Source organism: Rhea americana, unplaced genomic scaffold, assembly GCF_003343005.1.
Source record: "Rhea americana isolate MKP2758 unplaced genomic scaffold, rheAme1 scaffold_427, whole genome shotgun sequence".
Taxonomy (NCBI): Eukaryota; Metazoa; Chordata; class Aves; order Rheiformes; family Rheidae; genus Rhea; species Rhea americana.
Genome location: NW_028186565.1, coordinates 137,377 through 155,486, shown reverse-complemented (window position 1 = coordinate 155,486; position 18,110 = coordinate 137,377). Strand labels below are relative to the sequence as shown.

The 18,110-nt window shown below is 36.3% G+C and overlaps 1 protein-coding gene across 4 annotated transcripts in view; it reads left to right on the top strand.

Moving 5' to 3' along the window:
• Positions 1–18,110, top strand: part of KIZ (kizuna centrosomal protein) — a 72,184-nt gene that overhangs the window by 29,068 nt on the left and 25,006 nt on the right. For all 4 annotated transcript variants that reach the window (XM_085315321.1, XM_085315320.1, XM_085315323.1 and 1 more), the window contains 4 exons: positions 7,069–7,203; positions 8,567–8,731; positions 10,307–10,457; positions 17,220–17,382. In XM_085315321.1, the coding sequence (XP_085171447.1) occupies positions 7,069–7,203; positions 8,567–8,731; positions 10,307–10,457; positions 17,220–17,382 (614 nt within the window). The remainder of the gene's footprint in view (positions 1–7,068; positions 7,204–8,566; positions 8,732–10,306; positions 10,458–17,219; positions 17,383–18,110) is intronic.

Sequence of the window (18,110 nt, the reverse complement as noted above, 5' to 3'; positions counted from 1 at the left end):
GTGTGCTTCCACTAAGGAGAAAAGCTATAGAATGAACTTGGGTTATTTCTTCCAGCTGAACTCCTGTTAGTCCTCAGCATACACACATCAGTCAGTGCAAGTCAGACTTGGAATTCGCTAGTGTATTGACTGCAACTTGCCCTGTTGGCTGTTGGGAAAATTGGTGGATGCAGCCACTACCACAGGAAGGTGCAGGAATATATAGCCCAAGTCAGTGGAAAAGTATTTATTTAGTATCTCACTACATGTGTGTAAGTGATTAAATGACTTCAAATAACTCATTCAGTTCAGAGGTGGACAGTTAAATGTTTGTTATAATGCAATAAATATATTCATTATAGATGCTAGTGAAATAAAACTTGTTTATATGTAATTTACTGAACAGCACGCTCTGGTTAAAGGTTGAGCATTTCATTTAGAACAACTGGGAGAGAACAAGAAATATTTGGTTCAAGTCATACAGGAAAGTTGTTTTACTTTCTAGCTGTGGTAGAATGGATCAGTTCAAACTGGTATCTCTTGTCCCTGTGTCTGTTATTTAAATGCTTCCATTGTCTTGTACCATATAAATGTCATCAATTAGGAAGAATAATTTCTTTGTGCAGTACACTTACACTTGCAGGAGAGCAATCCTGAAATCTTATCACTGTTTGAGTCTCCACTTCTCATTCTTCTTGCTGCTTTTGCTGTTAGAGTGTTTTTTAAATTTTTCTCCCACTTCCTCTCTGTCTCCTAGTTCTTCTGAAAGTCTGCTTGCTGCCACTGATTCCTATTGCAGTGTTCCATGTCCAAATTCCCTTTTCTCCTTGCTGTCCCACCACTGCCTTGCTTTTCCACCCATGTCAATTGTAATTTTAGCCTACTATGATTCTGTTGCTTCTGTTCTTATTGTGTGTCTGTTCTCAGTGACACATTTGTTTTCCTACCGCTGTTTTTTTCTTCTCTTCCTTCCTTCTGTACCTTTTCCCCTGTTGGCCCGCCTTTCTCCTGTCCACAATCACTACAGCATTGAGGGAAAAACAGCACATGCATGCAAAAAAGAGAGGCCTTTCTCAGGTGCACACTTGCACCCCCTCTCTTTTGCTTTTGTTCTCTACTTGTATTCTAGCTGGTGCTATTGTCAGGCTTTTTCTTACCTTCATTGTGGAATTCTTCATWTACAAAATACTCCTAGCTGAAGTGGTAAAATGTACACAGGGGTTGCGAAGGGGCATGTGATCTAAACAAGGAGGGAACTATTGGCCATCAAAATATGCTCTGAAACTTTATAATTTCATATTTGCAAACCCTTGCATCAGACTGCTTAATGGAAACATCATCTAATTTACATCTGAATAGCTTTTACAGAGTTTCTTTTGTATGATGCCTGTTAATCATAACACGTAGGAAAGTTGCATGGAGTGCTTGCCTTTGCTAGAGAAGTCATAGCTTCGTGATGGTAACTTAACCTTTTGTTCTCTTCCTATAGATGTTAGTGATGTCTAGTTGTACGAAAACTGATGAAAATATTGTGCTATCTCCTCAAAACACAGCTAAATGATAAGAAGGGCTTCACTGTTTGCATTATCTCTGGAGTATGACTAAAACAGAATGTGAATGTTCTTCTCATTATGTCAAGCTGAGTACCTTAGTTTTTCAAGGCCATAGAAGTGTGATCTCTACTGCTGTGTGTTTCTGCAGAGAAGATGAATTTTAATTTGTTTCACCTGAAAATCAAAAATTGCAGGAATGAAAGATCTTGAAAATTTTATCTGTATTTTAAAGTGATAGTAGTCTTTCCATAGTTTAGTATATAACCAAGCTTTTTAAGTGCACCTTTCCAGTGTGCTTGAAATTTAAATCTGTATATTTGAGTTTTGTAAAATAATTCATGAGGTGAAAAATCTTAAGCAAAAGTTTCGGAGTAATTAATACACAGACTTCAGTTATAAATTACACAACCTGTAAAAACGCTTTTTTGTCAGAATGTATAATATCACAGTTGTACTGAATATTTAATATCACAATTCTTGTATTAAAGTCCTTCCAGACTGTCTGTGTGTTTTCCTATTTTGAAACTTCTTGGCCAGATGAAGGAGTGTGACAAAATTATGCAAAACTATTAGTATATGTTTTCTTAGATTGAAATATCTGCAGCTTGGGCTCTTTCAATGTAGCTGTTAATTCTTAAGCAGTATTATTGCTATATCATAAATACTAAGTCCCACTCATTACCTTTTTTTCTTTGGTCCATTTGTATACTTTTGGTTTATTATCTGAAATCGGTAAGAGTGACAGAGTAGAAAGGAGCTACCCTATGCAGACAGCTTTGAGATCATAACTCGCTCAAAAAAATGAAACAAAATCCTTGTTGCATGTCAGAGAAAACTTTTCTCTACTAAATTTAGCTTGTGGCTTCCTATCTACCTACCTTTAGAGGCATAGTTTTTAACAAGGTCTTCTCCCCCCCCCAATAAGCTCATGTCATATTTTTACCCCAAGTGATTATCTCTTTTCAGCCTAGCTTCAAACTGGCATTTCCAGCTAGAAAACTGATACTAACTTGATACTAACAGGTTCTTGACTAAAGAAAATTTATGTTACACTAAACAAACTTTCATAGGAAGATTTGAAACTTTGTCACAGTTAATAGTGGAACGGGCTGATTTTGGTATCTTAGTAACTAAAAATACTAACTTTACCAAATAATTTGCATGTCTGAGCACTGCTGGGTAGACCTGTTGGCTAGTGGTTGTGCACATCTCAAGAAACTTGTACCATAAACTCAACCTGTATGAAAGCGCTGGCTGGAGGTGCCGTGGCAGTTCTGCGTCTATTCAGTTCCTAGGCTTTGCAGAAGAGCATCAGGATGTATCCTGATTAACTGTAATTTCGAGGCGGTTGCCTTGTTCATTAGGAGTAGTGCTCTAAGGGCACCTGGTTTCCTTTTGCCTCAGGTGAACAGCTTTCTGATAACTTTTGGTCTTCAGTTACTTGTTACAGATGTGAATTGGTGAGCTAGGGGTGAAAGGCTCCGTATCCTTTTACCATTCTTTTAGAGTATCCAGCCCTTTATTTAAGGGCTTAGAAAAGGGTGGGGTGGGGGGAAGGGTCTCTGAGAACTAGTGCACAGAAAGATGATGACTATTTTAAGTCCTGTGTTGAAGGGGTGGAAAAAGGCAGAGCTTATGCCTGTGCTGCTTCAGCTGCATTGAAGAGGACTTAGCACAGATGGATTGTGCATGACAAAATGTAACACATAATTCAAGCTGTCAGCTTAATCAGACTGTTTCCAGGAAGCAACCTGTAAAAGAGAAGGACCTCTTGTTTGCTGACCTCTGATCCGTAGCCTGCTGCAGATTGTCATACATTTTGTTTTTCTTTATGTTAGTGTCCCTTCCTTCCCCTTCTTTTTTTATTATTGTGTCCCACTTGAGTGGCACCCTGGAAGGACCACCCAGAGGGAGTAAACAATAGGAAATGAGTTAACCGCTAAAATACAGGTTTTTGCAAGACTTCAGTAAAAGAAAAAGCACTATTTAACTGCATATGTGATCTCCCTGGCGTTGTTTTGTTTACTGAATGTCTAAGAAACTCAACTAAATGCACAACAGTTCAAACTTGATTGTTCACTGCTCATAGAAAACAAAGCTTTCAAGATAATTTTAATGTAATTACGAAACCAAGGTAAATGTTAGTGTGGTCAGCTTCCTGGGGGAGTATAAACAATAYTTAAAGATCACCTGTATAAATATGTCACTTTCTGCAACAATCTTTATTTGTCTGTTGGACTCCTCGAGAGCCTGTAGCCCAGCTGTGACATKGCTTCATGGAGTTCTTCTGTGGAAAGTCCTCAACAAAGCAGGCAGTCTGAAATCAAAATCTGAATAGCTATTTACACCTCTGTAAAAGGATTAGCCATGCTTTATTGTTTCAAGGTTTAAGTCCTAATTTGCATCATTATAGAGGTGCAGCTTCATCAAAATCCGTCTTAGGTCCCAGTTATGTCTCTGTACCTGTAGGTGGTCACTAGATTTATTCTGATCCTAGAGGTAGAGGAATTAAAGTACTCAGTGCAGAAGCAATTTGAATGCATTATTTCAGGTCCTAATTGATTTTTGCACAGTTTTAATGCTATTACAAATTATTGCTGTGTAGACTAACCATAGTTGCATGATATTGCATAAGGGGAAGAGAATGTGTTTTGAGTTGTGTGATTTGTACATCTATCACTTCATGACTTTTCAGTCTAATACAGATGAGGAAATTACAGAGCTCTGTTTGGGATTTTGATCTCGCTTCTCTGTAGATCAATAATACTCCTACCTGGTATTTGTTTTGTACATAAAATTGTGCATTTTTATAAACGGCTCTTTTTGTGATGGCTTTATCTGAGCAGTGGTTTTTGTAATAGTTTTTGTCATATATAAGATTGTAAACTTATACCTGCAGTATTCCATTATGACAAAGTAACTAGGTGAGAATTTAAACAGCTAAAGACACTTGTCCAGCACACCCATTTTGTAGGCAATTACAGTATCAGAAGTCAGCTAGAACGCCATACAGCTAAAAGTAAATACTGAACGGGAAGGAGAAAAAGATTTCTTTTTAGAGACTCAGGTTCTGACTATTTGTGGCAGACCAGCTGAAGAACAAATGAGAAGTTGCCATCACAGAAGTCAAGAATGAAAGAGGAAGGGATCTTTTGATCAGATAGTTGACTTCGTGGGAGAGAGGCAGGAGAAGATTAAACTTCGTATTAGCACTTTAGAGAAAGGGTGGTCTGATTGAACATTCAGGAATCCTATCTTTTTACTGAGGTACAGAAACTCATAAAGTATGTGCTCTGAAAATGTGAGACTTCTAAAGAATGTAGAGCCGTTTCTTCCTTGCATTTCCTGCAGAAGTCTAAGAAAAATAACACTTTTCTGGGTTTTCTTAAAACTCCATTAATATTTCCGAATGTGATATGCTAGATTTCCCAGTCTTGTTTACTCATGTGTTTTATGATACATTCAAAACACGTTGTTGCAAAAATAAAACTGAATCTTGATCTTACTTCTACTGCTTGCAACATTTTGAAAAGATCATTATTTTTGGTGTCCTTTCTGTATTAAACATTTTCCTGAGGCATTTATTATGCTTAGTGGTATTCTATTTGACAATGAAATATACGCATTTTCCAGTAGCTACAGAGAAAGGGCTGGGTATGTAAGGACTGACTTGCTTGTTGTCTTTTTCAGACAGCTTTGGTTGAGGAGAAAATCCAGAAAAAACTTCAATCTAATTAAGAAAACTTAGTATTTGATTTGCCGTTAGTGAAGTTGAAGTTTGACATTTCTATTTAACAAGCTGTAGAATACGGTTTGAATGGAGGGACTGATTTGATTTGTCTATTGACATTTGAAAATTTTTACTAAGTGCACACCTGCTCATAAGAGTTTTACTATTTTAACTCATGGTCATTCTCTCCTCTACTTTAAATAGAGCAAGCTTCTGCTCAACCAAGACAACTACAGAGCGCATAGGGCAAAATCATCTGCATGGGGAAGAGCTTAGAACATCAAGAAAATGTTCACAAAAGCAAAAAGAAGTAAACGCAGCAGAGGGATGTTTTAGTTGTGCTTAGCTTCATGTTAGCCCTGATGCACCAAAGCCAGAGGCAACTGGAAAATCTAATCTGTGCCTGCAAGATTCAGGATGTAGTAGGAGCAGTCTTCAGGCTGAGCATCAGACTTGGCTGGTTGGCTCCTGTCTTGAGCTCTCTGCTCTTCCTCCTGCTTGCAGCTCTGAGCCCAGTCTCTTCCTTCTGCAAAACTCAGATGCCAAGGGCTGGCCTGATCATTGCTGCATGTGGCCAAGGACCTGCAGCAGCCAGCTTCAGCTGGGAGTCACGCATTCCTAGGCTGCGATCAAGGCTGTGGTCCTATGTGGCCTGCCTCTCTCCTGTCCTTGAGTGCATCTYGGTTAGCACTCAGGAGAGAAGGAACCGACTTCTGAATATTCCTTTTCTAGCATTGTTTTCCCAGAGTTCTTGAAATCTGTGCTAGTCACATGAATGTTCCTTCAACCAACCAGTCTTCTCTTCCTTTGTCAGATTCTCCTTTCACACAAGAAGCAGAAACACTACATTGGATGGGGAAAGAGATTATTTAACTATTATGCCCTTGATTATAACTTTCTTGCGCTGTCTCCTTTCCTTATTTTTTCCTCATATACATAGTGTGTTTCCTCACTTTGTAGACCCTTATCCACTTTACTGCTGCTTGCTAATCTATCTGTATATTTATTTGACTGAGGGTTTCCTGTGTGAAGATTCTTCTGGGAGACTTGATAACATTTCAAAAAACAAAACAAAACAAAAAAAGACCTAATGAGATTTGCCCTTGAAGCGTGAATGTGCTCAAATACCTTCTGTCTATAGCACGTGGATCCTTTGTAAACCTCTCTGTGGTCACCAGTGAAGATTACTCATTGATATTACATTATTAGGATTTATATATTCTGAATTGTGATTTTGCATATTGGGTTATTAGTATCGACTGTCACTATATGTGACCAAGTTGACAAAATTGGGACCAGTAGTGTTGCATTTGGCGTTGGCAGGAGCACAAGAAAATTCATACAATAAGAGAGGATGCTAATTTTCTTTAAAGATACTCACCCTAGCACATTCGCTTCCCTCTGAAGTGAGCAAGCAGAAGTATACAAAGAGGGACTGCTGAACAGAAATGTGAAAGGAATTGTTGGAGGTTTGGAATTTTTTTCTTATTTCTACAGAACTCTAGCAACATACAGACAGTTTTAAGGGGAAAAAAAAAMCTGTATACTTGGCACACAGAAATGGTTGTATTGTCTTTTGAAGTTAATTATGGGGTTTTCCATATCTTCTTCTTTCCCTTCCTCTGTGGTCACATGTTTTCATTCCAGGATTTACTGTCTGTCTTTGTCAGGTATTTTAGCTCCTTTGTTAAACACTTCCGTGGGAGTGTAAAAGCAAAAATAAGGATAGGTATTTCTGTATCTTGGGTTGGATTTTTTTTTTTTAATACCTGTAATAACTTAATACTGTTTATGATCTATCTGCAGGAACTTTTTGACTTTCGAAGGATTCTCTCATTTACTGCAATTCATAGAAGATTTGGTTGAGATGGCAAGCCCAAAATGCTTGGCATTATACCAGAGAGGAAGCACAAGTGCTGCAAAGATGGAACAGCTAATAAGGTTAATGTCACTTTCATCTGAGCTGTTGTTGCTGTTCTAAGTTAGATAGTAGAAAATAGAGAAGGTAATAGTGTTGCCTGTTCCTTAATCTCATCTCATTTATTTTTGTTTGCTTGCTTTAGTACATCTAGCTGTAATATTTATAAAAATTTCATTGCTAATTACTTACAAGATTTTAATTTAATTCAGGTGAGTAATGACTTGGAAGTTATTACCTAGCAGCTGTACCATAGCCTTTTGAGATGTGCGCTAGCAGTCTTCACTGTTTTGGTGACAAATGGCTGGTGCAGAGAGCATGTGAGCTCCTGCAAATAAACATTTGCAGTTGCTAAGAAGCCTCTCTCCCCTTCCACTGTTTCAGTGTCATCAGAGAGTTGAAATATAGCACTTAAACCTACATACTCAAATTATTTCAACAAATACTCCTTAAATTTATCACTTTTTGCAACCTTCCATGCCACTGTGTTTTTACTTACAAGAACGGTGAATAGCTTTGTAATTTTATTCAGAGTTAAATGTCAAGCTCTGTAAACTAGCATTCTCAAATTAAAAAAAAAAAATTAAAAGATTAACAGGAGATGATGGAAGAAGGATTTCCAGTAGGCTTGGCCTGCGGAGTCTACCATTAGATAAGGTTTTCTGCAACATAATTGCTTTGACTGTAGCATATTCAGGGCTGCCCAAACAAGAATAGTTTAATTGCAACATATATGCTGGTTCCACTTGTTTTTACAGCAGATTTAACATTGTGCATGTGGACAAACTCCTGGATGATAATCAGATTGTTTTTCTATCCTATTAAATTATCCTATTTTCATGGTTCTCTATGTAAAAGTGGTCTTTTTCTTCTTGTCATGGTATATGGCTATCAAATCTTATCTCCTAAATAAAATGCATGTGAATGTTTCCTCTCTAGAAGGAGGTGATCAATAACTTCAGTGTAACACTTCCTGCAGCTAGACCTGACAGAACTGTTTACTGACAAGAATAATTAGTGACTGTTTTTAAGGGGTGGGGGGAAACCTTTGCTCTTTCCTTGTGATTGATCCCAAGTGTCTTTTCAGCCAATTAATATCTTCATGTTAGGTTCCTTTCATTAGGAGGGAGAACTTTTTTCGGGAGTCACATAATTCACTGTCAAAAAGCAAAAGTTTAAAATTAAATTTATTATTTTTTAAGCATTGTTTTTAACATCACTGTCCTATATTCTGTCTTTTCAAAACACTTAGCTATGAATGTTTTTCTGTCTAGGTTGTTCTGCTGGTTATTCTATTAGTCAAAGGAATTATTACAGATTCTGTATCCATATCTATTCTAGCTATCTCTCTGGGCTTTTTCATGTAGTACCTTCTTTATTTTGTAGCTCTTGTAATCAGACTGGCAGTTTGAAAGAAGAAGACCTTGAAGCATGTGAAGCAGTTGTCCTTCATCAGCTTCAGGGTTTATTACATAGCATACTGAATGGATGCCTCTTACCTGAGAAAACACTCGATGTTAAAGGTAGAACTATGGGAGAAAACCAAATCAGGTATTGTAAACACAGAACTTATGTATTTGTATGATTAACATTTTTTACCATCCAAATCTGTTTGTGATGCTTTCATGAAGAGAAAGCATAACCTAGGTCAGACTTCTGATTGATACTTAAGATCACCACTGATCACTGATTTTTTTTTTCTATGTCTCACTATCAGCTATGTGGTTCTAAATGAGATGATTAAGCATGTTTTCAGTGGTCAATTTTTAAATTGTTTTAAGTAAACTCTTCTTTTAAAAAGTTGATGTATCTATTTTTTAGGTGTTAATTATAAAACTTTTTCAAGATATGCRTTGTGTAACTGTTAGTCGTTACCTTTCACTAAGGTGAGTAAGAGACATGGTAAAATCTTGTCTCAATATCAGTAGAAGTTAAACATTTAAATGTTAAGCATTTAATTTGTTAAACACTTCATATATTACAARCATTTAATGTACTTTGTATACATCTGCATATGCAGGAAAGCAGATAGGATGACCGTACGGGAAAGTTGCTTCTAAGTTGCCTAATTGGTAATGTATTTTATTCTACTAGGCAGAGCTCAGCCTTAGTTTCCACTGTCTCACTGAGTTTGTTGAATTTCTCATTCTAGTTTCCTTTAAGAGATCTATTTTTCCATCCTTGTCAACCAGTAATATTTATTTTCAGTGTGAGTGTTGGAAACATGAGGATGTGGACTGTAATTTTCAGAGGTGATTTTTTTTCTGTGAAGCAGAAGATGCGTTTATCCTTCAAAACCAATAAACCACAGTTATTCAAATGCTTTCTTTCCTATGTGTGTGTTACAAGGACAAAGGAGAATTGGTTTTAAGGCCTTTTAATGAAGGAATGAAAACAAACTAAATAAAAAAGAACAGAAATTGTCTAGAACTTCATCCATGCTACAGGTTCAGAAGTGCTTAAGTGTTAGCAGGATCAGGGCACTTGTTAGCACTGAAGAATAGTCTATTTAACTGTGTCTGGTTTTCCTTTAGAGGCAGATTATCTCTCTGAGCACTAATATGTTATTGCAGAATTTCCTAAATGTGTTTTTTTTTTTTTTTTTTTCCCCACAGTGGAGCAATTGGAAAAACAAACATCTTTGGCAAACACAATTGGAGTATCACACTTTTTTTCTCAAAATTAATGAACTAATTTTGGGAAAGTGACTGTGGAAATGGTCCCTAGTAGACTGCTTAATAGAATAAATGAGGTTTGACTAAGACTGGGAGCTACAGAAGAGAAAACAGTTTAATACCTCCTGACACTTAATATCATGACTAATCCAAGAGACCTTAGGACATTTGATTCCTTGTGTTGTCATTGAACCCTCTCCACCACTCAGCTTTTCAAAACTTGCGGGAGTGTAAAAAGACTTCTTGTGGTTTTGCTTTTACAAACTTCGGAAGTGCAAAATGGAACACTATGAATTATTGAAAAAATGTTAGGTTTTCCTATAAAACATTGAACTGCTTTGTCCAGCTCTGGTCAAGTAAATGAATAGTATAAAATGTATTATATAAATAATACAGGATTTGGTAAATCTTGTTTACATGTATTATCTCAATAATACTTATTGTTCTTCAGGTCAGGCCAGCTATTGGATCTTGCCATTTTATGGGCTTGTTTGAGCAAACATGCCTTGTTCTTGAAAAAGCACCGTGTTTTGCTTACTGACGAAGTAGCAAAGATGTTCGACGCCTTGCTGATTTCGGATAAAAATGTAGCAGATGCTCAGGTTAGCACTTATTTGTCCATCTGTTTTACTTGTTATTTGCAACTTCTCTATGTGAACCTGTGCTGCTGACAGATCATTCTGAGAGAGCAGAACATAAAAAATGGAGCTTTTTAGTGTGAGCAACTACTAGACTTAATAGTCTGCAGCTCCTGTCAGATCTCTTGCACTGATTCTTATGATCACCAATCCTGTGTTCTCACTTTCTCTTTCCCTTTTCCACTTCTGCAGTGATGATAAAAACAGTGATGATAAAAATGCAGATATAAGGGGTTTATAAGAGAAACTTCAATACTTAGTAAACGTAAAGCAGTGCAAAAATGGTGCTCAGGTAGGTCTCAAGAGATTTCCAGCTACAATAACATTTTACAGAAACACCTGGTAGTCTGAGTTAAATGAGCCTTTAAACCACTTACAGCTTTATAAAGTTGGAAGGACTCCCTGAAGTCTATTTGGGGATATATTGGCTGCAGCAAACTTCTAGAGCAACGTTATAATGTTCAATGTCGTCAAAACTTAATAGGTGAGTAGCTACATTGCATTTGTTTCAGTTTCTGAAGGCTCCACAGAAGAACCTGTGCAAAGAAAGTGATAAATGAGAAAGGTCCAACTCCCGTACAGAGTTGTACAATTTTAGTTTTATTTGTTTGGTTGAAGGTGAAGGCTTAACTTTTCAAAGAAAAGATTAGTCTTTGGTTGTATTTGAAAATTATGTTTAGTTATTTGTATTTTAAGATTTCTGAGTTGGATAAATGCTGCCATCTCTGAAGGCGTCCTCTGACCACAAGGGCAAAGGTCACTTTATTTTGCTTTGGCTAGTTGAAGGTGAAGCAGTCTGGCTTTTCATAGTGTCTGAAATTCTCTTGGAATCCAAGAAGAGAAAGGTGATGCTCCAAAGAGACAAAGCAAGCTTGTCCTGGTTTGTACGAAGTCAAGGTTGTAAGTTGTCAGCAATAATAACAACTTCAATCTCCTCTGCTTGCTTTACCATGGTAGCTGGGTATGTTGTCGTTATGGTGTCGGTACTATTGGGATAAAAAAGCCAAATGAACTGCAGTGTCCACTGGAAAGATGGTGACGCGTTGACAGGCGTTCCTGCCTAGCTCTGTTGCATCGAGGTCTGGGGCAAGCAGATGATCAAGTGTAAGCGGGGGACGTGAATGTCTGTGCAAAGCTAGATGTTAGCTGCTGTGATGAAGCTCTTTGGAATAAGTAATTTTTGTACCTATTTCTGGGCCATTTTTTATTTTGTTTTTTATTAAAGGCTTATCCAGGGCTTATGAAGGTTTTAGTGAAAGAAACCAGCTTTGCTTGTTTTAGTTACGGAACTGAGGTTGAAGAAAATAGGAATAGCCATACTGCTCAATTCACAGCTTCTATTTTTGGAAGTAGTTTATATTTTTTATATAGATATGTGCACATGCAAGTATTTAGTCTTTGGCTCCATTTCTAGCTTGTGAACGTTTCTCTTAAGAAATGTTATTTTTAAACAGAAACAAAATAGTTCTTCAGAATCATTCTGATTAAATGACAGTTCAAATGAACTTGGTAATCATTAAATGGCTTAACCTGTCATTCATACTTGAACTTCATTTTAAGCTTTCTGAATGCTCCACTTGTGCTTAATTGAGATCCCAAAAGGCTCCATTTTTTGCAAAGAAAATTCCTACAATTTAGTAATATCTTATTACAAAGGCATGTAACATGTTTAGATCTTAGCAATAATACATGTTGGATTTTTTTTCAGCATGCTCAACAAACCCAGTCGGTAAACGTAAACTTCTTCCCTTGTCTTGTCTGATGTATAGCTTTATCAACAAAGGAATCTTAAAATGATATAATGATCAGTCAATCTTCCCCAGGCTTAACTGCTTTACGTTTTCATGAAAAGAACTCATCAATTTACAGCCAAGAGCCTTTTTTGTCCTTTTTTTCCAGAATGCCTCTTGCAGTGATGTTGTATCAAAAGCGTAATGGAATCAACAGAACCTACTTAACTTGTACCACAGAGAATAAATACCCTCTGACAATATGGAGTGTTCAGGCAAACATTACTGTACTGGCTTATTACAGGCAGAGTAAAATGAAGAGATCACCAAAACAAGTGTTTCTCAGGACAGAACCTTCTCCTGCTCTTAATTAAGTAGTTCACAAGCTTTTTCATTTTTTGTCTTCTTCTTTTTGTTTTGGAAGAGAAACTCTAATTTCACAGAAAAGTAAGGTACTTGCAGACCAAGTGTGGCATTTAAGAATCAAGTAATACTGAAGTGTATGACTAGAATTTACTTTTTTTTTCCTTCAGGATTTCTGTCTCACTTGGTGTGCTGTCTGATTGGCAATGCATCAGTCAACATGGATGTGTGTATTTATAGTTCTACTGTAAGAAAAATATATGTGAATGAATGATACCTAGAGACTAAAATTGCACTGTTGAAATTGACCCTTTGCTATTAATAGTAGCTGATACTTTTTTAAGGACCAAATGACAAGCCGTTATCATTCATTAATCGCTCTTCAAAGTAATTAGAAAGTGGATAGGGAGAGAATATAACTTTTTCATTTGTCTCAAAATACACAAACACATGCCCATCCATACCCACCCCACTCTATCTCATGAAAAAAATACTCTCCTGAAGACCTTAAATAGCTTATCTGTTTTCCACCCTTCAGATCATTCATATATTTAAATAAGTTCTCACATTTGCTGTGGTGCAAATTTATCACAAAGCTTGTATCATCTGTCTTTCTCTGTGACTTAATAGCTTTTTATAGTGAATGATCTATTTTTTCCCTTTGAAAAATAGAATCATGTTTAATATACTAAATATGTGGAGAATTTTACAGATAGCCTGCTTATTCTTTTTAAACTTTAAATTATAAGTTAAATTATATGAATTATAAACAAACTCTTAAAAAAAAAGCAACAAAAAGAAACAGTTGGCAGTTTGATAGACCAACTAGTGCCCTGACCTCTTTTGCTACAAATCCAAAGTAAATAGCTTTGTAYGGTGGCTAGAATGAATGCAAGATGAATTGCGTCTTGCCGGGTTCCCAGTAAGACTATCTGGTCTGGAATGGTTGCTCTGTCACTGTCAGAAGTCTCAGATTGAGGCTCTCCCATTCATTCTGCATGTTAGATGTATAGCTGATCCTTTAACTTTAGGTCTTAGCACTACGCAACAGAAGATCGGTGCTTGCACTTGTTGTTAAGGCCGCTTCTTGCTCGTTGGCAAGTGCAGGGCATGTTTGATGCTGAACAATGCAGAGACTGTAATTAAAGGTTCCCTTTTAGTCTGTGGTACTAGTGCTTAAGTTTTATGTACATTTCTTATGTGCTGATCACAAAGCACTTTGCAAAAGAAGGTATGATCCCCGTTATCTTCGTTGTATCGACTCGAAAACGAGAATTCAAATGACTTGTTTCCTCTGGAATAGAATCTTAGTTGCAGAGTTGTATGTAGAATTTGGGTCTTCTGCCACCAGTCTGGTGGGCTTGGCTGCTTCCTAGGTGATGTAGGAGATAAGTCATAGGAAAAAAGTAATTTGTAAGTAATTTCTTCACTGCCTCCGCTTTGAGAATTAGTAAGTCTTTGAATCAATCCACAGTTAAAAGATGGCCTCCCTTCCTCTTTGAAATCTCTTCTATAGACTATTACAGAAGTTAAATACACTTAAAGTTTTTGCTGTAATTTTTTTTTCACTGTCTGTAGTTTGTGCACGCACATGTACATAGTTTGTGTGTGTGTAGGTGTGTATATATACATATATATATATATAGAAGCACATCACCAGATCAAACTTACTTTTTCTCTGATTTTTTTTAATAAAAAATTAAAACTGCAGTTTGTATTGCTTTGATATATTTTTAGTTTTAATAACATTTGAAAGAAGTAATGAAAATGTATTATTTGCTAAACTGTGTACTTTCACTTACAGCCAAAGTAATTTCTTTTTCTGCATATCGATAAATAATTTGTATTCAGAGCTTAAAACATTTGACCAAGGAAAAGATCCAAACAAGGAATGTATCTTTGTATTGGTGATAGGTAAATACTGTGCATAAAATTAGAATTATATATGAGACCTTTTACAAAGTTCATGAAAGCTCAGTAACTCAAGTGCTTTATGGGTCAATATATGCAGTAATAATCTGTTTATTGCTATGTGTTATTGTGGCTCACATGTATGCATTTAACACTTAGCTGTTAAACAGGATTCATTCACTTAAATTTATTCTCAGATGTATTCTGTACTTTGAAACCTCTTATTTCTAAGCAGGCTGCACAGAACAGTAGCAATATAAAATATATAATGTGCATGTACAGAAAACAGTTGCTTTAACATAAGGATTTATATAATGTGATTATGAATACATATACAAGCTGTACCTAAAGATCTTAAATATTTAAGGTCCTGAAGTTTGAATTTCAGACCTGTGCCGAGGACTTGTTTCTCTGGGGGCTTAAAAATCTGCCAAGTCCTGCATTACACAGTGATATTCCACAGCCTTGCAACACAGCTAAAATGTACAAGATTATTGTACAGGCCTTCCAGTACAAACTCCCCAGCTGGAGTTTGACCTAGTGAGAAAACTTGCCCTGACTGTGCAGATAGACCTGTCAAGTTAATGCAGCTCTCCCTCGCATAGCCAGCGAGGTCCCGTCAACGCTTGTGATCTCGGTGCTGACTAGCAGGCCTAACTTCTCATTCAACATCTTCAGGAGCATCTTCAGCTTCTTACTCTGGATTGTCATGCTACTTTTCCCTAGGTAACCTCATTCATGTTTCTGTACTCTCCCTTTCTCTGCTACCAGTGCAGTCTGTCTTTGTGTCTACCTGCTTGTCCTGTCCTGTCCTCGTACTGCTTCATTACATCTATCTTGTCCTATTCCCTTCTGTCTTAGGATCAGGGTTTTTTCTTCTCTCATGAATCTCTTGCATTATTCATCTTAAAAAAAAAAAAAAAAAAAAAGAGCATTAGCCCTACGGATAGGAAACAGTAATAGCGAACTGACTACACAGAGGTTCTTACTACACTTCCGTTTTGGCAGTGTAATACAGTCTTCTAGCTGTGAGGGTTACGGACTTGAGTGTCTTCCTATCCTCCTGTAAGAATAAGACTTGTGTGGTTTATGCAGTGTGTTAGCCTCTTTGCCCCCTGATGCGGATGATAAACGTTCTGGAATCAATTCAGTCCCTGGTACTCAAACCTTGGTTCGCTTGGTGAGAACCTTCTTTGCTGAAAGTATGTCAAGAAGCCTTTCTATACAGATTAATTATGATATTAAAGTTTACACTTACTACTTTTATTTATTGATGGTGGTTTGTGTCTGTATAGATGTTAAATGGTGCTACAAATAGGTGAATGAATTAATTGTGATGTGGAAAACTTCACACTGAGCTAAACTACTAAATGAGTTAATTTCTTCAATAAGAAACCCTATCTGTAATTTAAAACTTTTTTCATTAAAAAAGGAAACTTAAAATAGCCATTTTGGGATGAAATAGCTGCTTGCTCTTGCATTTTTATATGATGATTTCCCATACCTATGGTTAATTTTAAAAAATAGTCAATGAAAATTTATGTAAGACTGAAAAGTTGCCATTCTGGGCTCCTGGATAGATACAGGATTAATGAGGAGGGGGGAGAATTASAAGAATATTGTTTTCCTGTGGGTCTGAAATGTTTTTACTTGTTCCATTCTCTTGGGTAAATATAAATGTCACGGCTGGGGTTATTTTTGAGGTGTTAGTCCACATCCCTGARGGCTGGCTTATTTGTTGAACAAATATATAATCAGATAATTATTCAACAAATAATAGTTACAATAGGTAATCATAGAACAAATAATAATTAGATAATTAGAGCATAAATCTAGTAGATTTTAAAGAATCAAGTCTGTGKTTTTTTTTATTAAAAAATAAAAATAAGAGCACTATACAAGTTAAAGAGATAGGAAAGATGCCAAAAAAAGCCTTTCCTGTGTTGATGGAATAATAAACTCCAAAAAATGCTTTTTACTATACTCAAAAATGAGCCTTATGAAGCAGCACACAGCATTTTTAACACATACAGATGATAGCCTTAGAAATGCTTGCTTTATATTAAGCCTGCTTTTAACTCAACTGTATTTATGTCATGTTCAGCTCCTTATAAAAATATTGACTTTGATCATCTCTTTTTGAGTTAAAAATATGTTTAAGTATAGAGGTCTGAATAGTGCTGCTGCAGGCATCAGTATGTGTAGACAGGAGAGGATAAACTTTATGAACATGCAATAATAATACAGATTAAAATCTGAACTGAGTCTGACAGCAGCTAGTTTTGGGAAGCTTGGGATTATGGTCTTTGACTTCAGATGCATTGACTCTAGGTATTGTTTTAAATCTGAACGATTGAAAACAGTGTGGATGAACTTGCCTTGTGCCAGTGTGCCTGAAATGGAGAGGGAATTTTTTTTGTCTGTTACTATTGCAGCCTAGCTAATGCACCCTTGTATTTTTTCTACTGTGAATGTCTGAGGCACAAAATACTGAGAATTTCCAGAAAACACAGTGATTAAAACAATTAAAGTTCGTTTTACTTCAAGGCAGAATGTAATTCCTAAGATAACACTGTTTTAACTCTTTAATATCTAACAAAAACATCCTGGAAACAGATTACACTGTAAAGTGTAGATTAGCTTAAATGTATATTGGAAAACATTGCTGCTTGAGACTGAGGATAATAGCGCTGCAGTTGTTTTTATTTTTTTAATGCTGTAGGCTCTACCATTGAGAGAGGTCCTTCCAGAAGAGTGTGAAGATAGGTCATCTATTCAGAGTAATGAATCACCTTACAGCTTGCCATCAATTCTAAACAACAGTGGTGAAATAAAACAGGCAAAACATGCTCCCTGGCTTGACAGCGTTGGTACAAGGGAACAAGGTAACAAATGTTAAAAGGTCTGTCTGCATGTTCAAAATTGTTCTCATCCTGTGTTGTAAGGTACAAATGTGTCTGTCAAAACCTGTAGGAAGCTGTATTACAGCTACTGGTAAATTAACATATGTTTTTAATGAACTTTGGGTGATACTCTGAGATATTTCTGCAGTAATCCTTCTTGTTACTTCATTAAAATGAATGGTATCTATCGATAGTATTCTTTTTCTGTAGTGGAAAGAGCAAACATTGGGGCAATTACTAGAGATGGATCTATGTGTGTACATGTGTTTAAAAAAAAAAGTCTGCCATTTATAAGTCATATGATATATTAGTTAAAATTTATTATAAAGCCAGACCACAGAATAAATTTTCAAAAATAACGGGATTTATACTAAGAAAGACAGGCGTTTTTGTTTCCAAGCTTAAAAGGTGAATGTTTTTAAAAAAATAGTTAATTTCTTTCAAGGAGGAAGTAATATATGAGTCCTGTAATAACTGTAATAACTAGAAGATGGTAACTTGCTTAGTGTGCTCTCAGAACATTTCTTACATCAAAGTCTAAAAGAGACAGGCAATTAGGTTGCAATGCTCTTTACCCCCAAAATGTAAACAAACTAATTTAGGCCTCCTAAATTCCTGCTACTTTTATCCACGGAGGAGATGGAGACTTTRATTTAAACTGATTTTTTTTTCTTTGAGGTTGGTGTGATATATACTATTGCTGTCAAGCT